At 34.7% G+C, this 6,074-nt stretch overlaps 1 protein-coding gene across 1 annotated transcript; it reads left to right on the top strand.

The window, feature by feature from the left end:
• Positions 1-2,348: 2,348 nt before the first annotated feature.
• On the top strand, positions 2,349-3,257 carry LOC132169182 (short-chain dehydrogenase reductase 3b-like). The gene is made up of 2 exons (XM_059580254.1): positions 2,349-2,393; positions 2,483-3,257. The coding sequence occupies exons 1-2, from the start codon at positions 2,380-2,382 to the stop codon at positions 3,255-3,257; spliced, it is 789 nt and encodes a 262-aa protein (XP_059436237.1). The 5' UTR covers positions 2,349-2,379.
• The last annotated feature ends 2,817 nt before the right edge of the window (positions 3,258-6,074 follow it).

Raw genomic sequence — 6,074 nt, 5'->3', positions numbered from 1 at the left:
AGGCTATCACTCAAAAATGAAAACTTTACTAAATTCACTTCTAAAATTCAATTCTACTTTCGATGCGTTTTGGATTGCGATTTTGTAAAAATAATTTGTATTTTTAAAAATATCGTAAAACGTAAGGTATTTAACATTGTACTTTTAAAAGCACTTAATCTTAAATAGAAAAGGAAAAAAAATACGCGATTTTTATAAGCATGGTAGGGATGCTTATTTAAAAAGCATAAATTTAAACTAAAATCACGATTTCGCATAACAAATATTTGATAAAAAAAAAAATGAAAAAAAAGAAGTATTTTTTAACATATTTTTCCAAACGCTTTTACAATTTTAAAAAGTAGAAATTTGAAAAACGAAATCTTTAAAAACACAATTTTTAAAATCGTACTTATTGAAACCACAATCTCAAACGAACTTTTAATAAGTAAGCAATGTTAAACTTAGATGGATCTACCCCATCATCATTCATGAGGTAGATCCATGAATGATGAATATAAAGTTTTCCATGAATCATCATATGAGTTTCTTTATAGACCATGACTGGCCACCTACTTCATGTAGACTACTCATCTTCCTTTAATATGAGACCAAAATGTTACATAATATTTATTTCTGTCATTCGCCTTTTATTTTAAACTCACACTTAAAAAGAAGTGCTAATTAAAATATTAATTAAATCAATTATTTTTTATTGGTATGAACCAAATTTATCCGAGGAGTATAAGAATATTTTATATTCAGCCATATTCAACAAAATTTTAAAACTAGGCAAATTTCAGCAAAGTATTTGCCTACAAAGAAGGCCCAAGACATTGTTGTCAAATCAAAATGTGATACAATCGGGCACTAACTCGAGCACCACAACCTATGAAACCTAGACCTAGTAGTATTATTGTCTACCAAAGAGTGATGAGTGTGGAAGATCGGGCTTGCATTGGATCCTATACAAGGTGGCCTTGAAAAAACATCTTATTTCTTCTTTTTTTTTTTCTTTTTTTTTTTTTAAAGATGAAAAAACATTAATATTTTGTATTTTGAGAAATGTGTTAGTAGTAGGAATCATGCATGAAAACCCATTTGGCTAACTGATTTTTTAAACTAGTTTTTAGCGTTTGAGAAGCGAAAAGAGATGTAGAGAAGTTTACCAAACATGTCTTAAAGTTTGAGAGGGCGCTCGTCTCCTCCTTTTCATTGACGTTATTTTCTGTATGTACTTGACTCCTTGCGAAAATAATTCGAATGAGGAAAATGGCTCCTTCCTTCCTTTTTTTAAAGTTCTTGGACTTTAAGGTTATGTTTAGCAAAAGAGTAGACTTAAGAAGTAGGTCGGAACTGTAGCAAATTTAATTGATGTGAGAGAAAAAAGTAAGAATGTTTTGTATAAAAAAGTGAAAAATTTTGTTTTGTAGTGATTTTTTTTATTTGAATGGTAATAAAAAGTGATTAATGTGATGTAAAATGTAAGAATGTTGAGGTTGATTTAGAAAAGAATTTTTTAAGATTTTGGGTCAAGTTCGACCCACTCATTTGCCAAACACATCCTAAACATCTCTTTTTACATTTTTAAAGGCCTTCTTCTTAAAATTATTCTACTACAATATTTGAATACAGAATTAAGTTAGATTGATAAATGAGAAGAAAAAGAAAAAGTCATGCCCGTTAGATTTCCTACTGTATACACATACATTAAATTATTACACTAGTATTCCTTGCTAGCTAATTAACCTAAATAATATCCCTATCAACAATTGCAACGGCGTGGGCTGTGGCTGGCTAATGGGATCGTGCTAACATGGAACTCATGGAAGAGTTGAGAAGAATAAATAATTTAAATCAAGCAAACACTCGAGTCAGAGCAATTAATTTATACACAGACTTGCGTAAATTGCTGTACACTCTTACTCCAATTATACATTATGATCAATTCTATAATATCTATATCAACAGTTGACTTGGATCAATGTGGATGGGCCCTCTCTATAACTTCATTTCCTAATCTTTTTTCTTTCATCAAAACCAAAGATATTAAAATAGTAATTATACGGGATCGATAACCTTACACGTTTGCCATTTATTAAGACTAGGTTAATATAGCAGTGTCCATCAATTTTTAATTTTTTTTTAGAAAGAACAATAAGCATTGTCTCTTCACTAAAAACAAAAGTAATACTACATACTATACCCTCATTTTACTAGGTGTTAATGTGACGGTGTCTATCGGTCGTATCACTAAAAAAAACATACGGGTTTGTTACATGTGTCATTGTTGAGCTGAGCAGCATTGTAAATCTTATAAATGTACATGACAAAAGTTAATATAAGCAGCAGATCCAAGAGGCTTATTTGGAAGTTTGAGAAGAGAAAACAGAGCAACCAATGTCTAAGCCAAGGTAAGGTTTTCTTTCTTCGACAAACTTTAGATCTGCCTCTGTACATACAGACATGTTTAACATGATCGTTTATTCTCAATAATCCACAGGTTAGAGGGTAAGGTGGCCCTCATCACTGGTGCAGCAAGCGGAATTGGTGAGGAGGCAGCCAGATTATTTGCAGAGAATGGAGCTTTTGTTGTTGCTGTTGACATTCAAGACGAATTGGGTAATGGAATTGCTGCATCAATTGGTGCAGAGAGGATTACTTATCGCCATTGCGATGTAAGAGACGAGAAGCAAGTTGAGGAAACGGTGAGTTACACCTTGGAGAAATACGGCAGCCTGGATATCTTGTTCAGCAATGCCGGAGTCATGGGCCCATTGACAACCATCCTAGAGCTTGACATCGACGGTCTTGACAGCACCATGGCGACAAACGTTCGTGGAGTGGCTGCGACAATCAAGCACGCGGCTCGAGCCATGGTGGGGAGAAACATACGCGGATCCATCATCTGCACTACAAGCGTGGCATCCTCGATCGGCGGAAGTGGCCCCCATGCATACACGACATCGAAACATGCTCTTGTCGGCCTAGTCCGGTCGGCCTGCAGCGAGCTTGGGGCTTATGGGATTAGAGTCAACTGCATTTCGCCGTTTGGAATCGCCACGCCGCTTTCGTGTAAGGCTTACAATCTGCAGCCAGGTGAGGTGGAAGCTAATTGTTGTGCGGCAGCCAACCTGAAGGGGATTACGTTGAAGGCAAAGCATGTTGCAGAGGCTGCTCTGTTTCTTGCTTCTGATGAATCCGCTTACATCAGTGGGCATAACATGGCTGTCGATGGAGGTTTCACGGTTGTTAATAACAGTCCGGCGGTTGTCTAAGAATTAATGCTACTGGGTTTGAATTCACGAGCTACCCAATATTTTATGGTTGATTGGCTTCTTTGTAAAATTGAAATGGATTTTACTTTTTTGAAGTCAAACCTTGTTACCAGCACTTCCATGTGCATTTTCCTTGTAATCGGCAATGTTGTTATCTTTTTTCCATTTTCCATTTCATAAATCCATCAATCTTGTCTACCTAGCTATGTATTTCATCATGTCATGTCATGTATCATGATGAATCATATATTTTTTTCATTTGGATTTAGACTTCGTGCAATGAGGTTGTCCTATTATCTTATAACGTTCGACCTTATGTAAGAGATTGGTCGGACGCTACTTACTCCGACACATTCTTAGATAGGCTACAGTTCATTACACAGAATCTGATCATTTTCTGTCCCCTAAAAAATTAAAGAAAAAGTTGGGGCCTTTTCTAAGGAAGGGTGGGTTGGGGAGTATATGTTTTGCATCTTGGAAGAAATTCTTGCTAGATGGTTTGGAAGTATTTATAAATTGTCAACTTGATGGTGACTTATTAAATATGAATTATATACTCTTTGGACTTTGCCCACTTGAAACTCAGTTGTGAATACCGCGCCAGTGTGGTAAAATGTTCCTAAGCAATCATGTATTTGGGGAAAAATGGTGTGGTAAAATGTTCCTATCTAGGCAATCATATATTTGGTAAAAATGATGCCAGAGAGATTACCCACGCTGCAAAGCTGTTAAGGAGTGGAACTAAGAAACCTACAACGGATCCGGATTGTTGGCAAGCAATTTGTTGTTTGGATCGCTAACAACCCGGATAACGAATGTGAGAAAACTCCTATAAAAAGCAAGTTGTTCAAGACATGTTGGCCCTGTTTGCCTAAGGCGTGGAATGACACTGTAGCTGGAACGGTACTGTTTCAGCTACAGTACTGTACAAGATGTGCAGCAGATGTGCACAAAAGTCAAGCGTAATTTTCAAAAAAAACTCAACTCACTCACACACCCCAAAGTTACTGCAGTGACCATTTCAGAAATTTTTTTTTTCCTTTTTTTTTTTTTTTTTTGAAAGAGAAAGTGGAGTTAGAAAGAAGAGATTTTCTTGAAAAAATGTGGGAGAACTCGTTACTGCAGAAAATTTTTTTTTTCCTTTTTTTTTTTTTTTTTTTTTAGTTGAAAGAGAAAGTGGATGTAGGAAGAAGAGATTTTCTTGAAAAAAGGTGGGAGAAGCTACAAGTTCTTTACTGCAGAGAATTTTTTTTCCTTCTTTTTTTTTTTTTCTTTTTTGTTGAAAGAGAAAGTGAGTTAGTAAGCTCCATGGTTAGGTTAGTTGTTAAATGGTTACTGCAGTAACCTTGGGGTGTGTGAGTGAGTTAAGTTTTTTTGAAAATTAGGCAGGATTTTTGTGCATATATAAGGGACATCCTGTACGTTACTGTACCTGGAACAATACCGTTCCAACTACAGTGTCATTCCGCGCCTTAGGCAAACAGGGTCATTCTGACAGATAAATCTTAAAAGGACTCTCATATTTACCGACTAAATTACGGACAACTTAAATAGCAAAATTTGCTTATGGTTCTTGACATTCCATTACTCTGTCTTGGCCAACAAACCATAAAACACCTTGAGACCCAATTTAGTGGTATTAATTACAAGACCAACAAGATGTAATTTTGTCACATGCGCATGGTGAAAAAATTACTTGTAATTACTGCTTGTCACCAAATTAATCATCATCAACCTAAAACTTAGGGAAGAAACACATTTTTAATTGATGCAATTTGCAAGAATACATGTCCAAATTCAGTGTTTAGCAGTCACACATGCATGTTGAGCTATTAATAATGTGGGACTGCCCCCAAAGACTTGTTGAATAAAGTATAATCAAGAATTGCGGCTAAGTTGGAAAAATATTCTGGGAGACTTCAATTATGAAATCTTTCTATTAATTAAGTTGTACCTTATTTATTATTATTATTTTGTAAGTAAGTTGTACCTGAATTTCAAACAAGATATACTGATAGACCTGTATCCATCCCGAGCTGTAGAGATCCATTTGGACCGGGCAATTAAGCCCAAACCACATATCCCCATGGGCCAAGCGGGTCGAAACTTTTTCACCCATTAATGAAACCACCCGCCTGCCTGCCTAGTGAAACCTGTAACCAAATTGTAGAAGAATTGTAAAGCAACTCTTCAGGCTTCACATCTTTTATCTATTTAAATAAAATAAAATAAAAGTTGCAACATCATAAATTGGTATGAAGAGCAATATTATTCAATATATATACTATATTTTTATTCCACAACTCTCCACAATGTTAACGTGGTAATCCTAATCAACTCCCGATAGAAACTTTACGCAACCCCTTTGAACTTTTATCATTTTTTTCATTTTTGTGATCTATAGTTTTTTTTTTTTTTTTTTTTAATTTCATTTTTGAAAAAATAAATAAATAAAACTAATAGTTGCAATTTAAGGATTATTGTGTAATTTCATAAAGTTTATAGGGGTATAATGATAATGTCATCATTTGACTTTCTAATTTAACCCCCCAAAACTTAACGAGATGGGTGAAATTGCAGATTTTTAAAAATTCGATATACTAAATTGAGAGTTCTTGAGCTTTAAGAGGGAGATTGCAAAAGCGATAAAGTTCAAGGAGGGTAAATGAAATTTTCTGTTGTAACTGTCACATCAGCATTATGAGATAGTTGTGGAATAAAAATATAAATCTAACATTACTCTTACTCAATTATAAAAGAGTAATGCTATATATAGAGATACTATAACGGCCATCTCACTATCAACTCTTAAAATTC

This window comes from Corylus avellana, chromosome ca2 (assembly GCF_901000735.1).
Source record: "Corylus avellana chromosome ca2, CavTom2PMs-1.0".
Classification (NCBI taxonomy): Eukaryota; Viridiplantae; Streptophyta; class Magnoliopsida; order Fagales; family Betulaceae; genus Corylus; species Corylus avellana.
The sequence above is the reverse complement of the archived record's forward strand: the minus strand, read 5'-3'. Positions and strand labels throughout refer to the sequence as shown.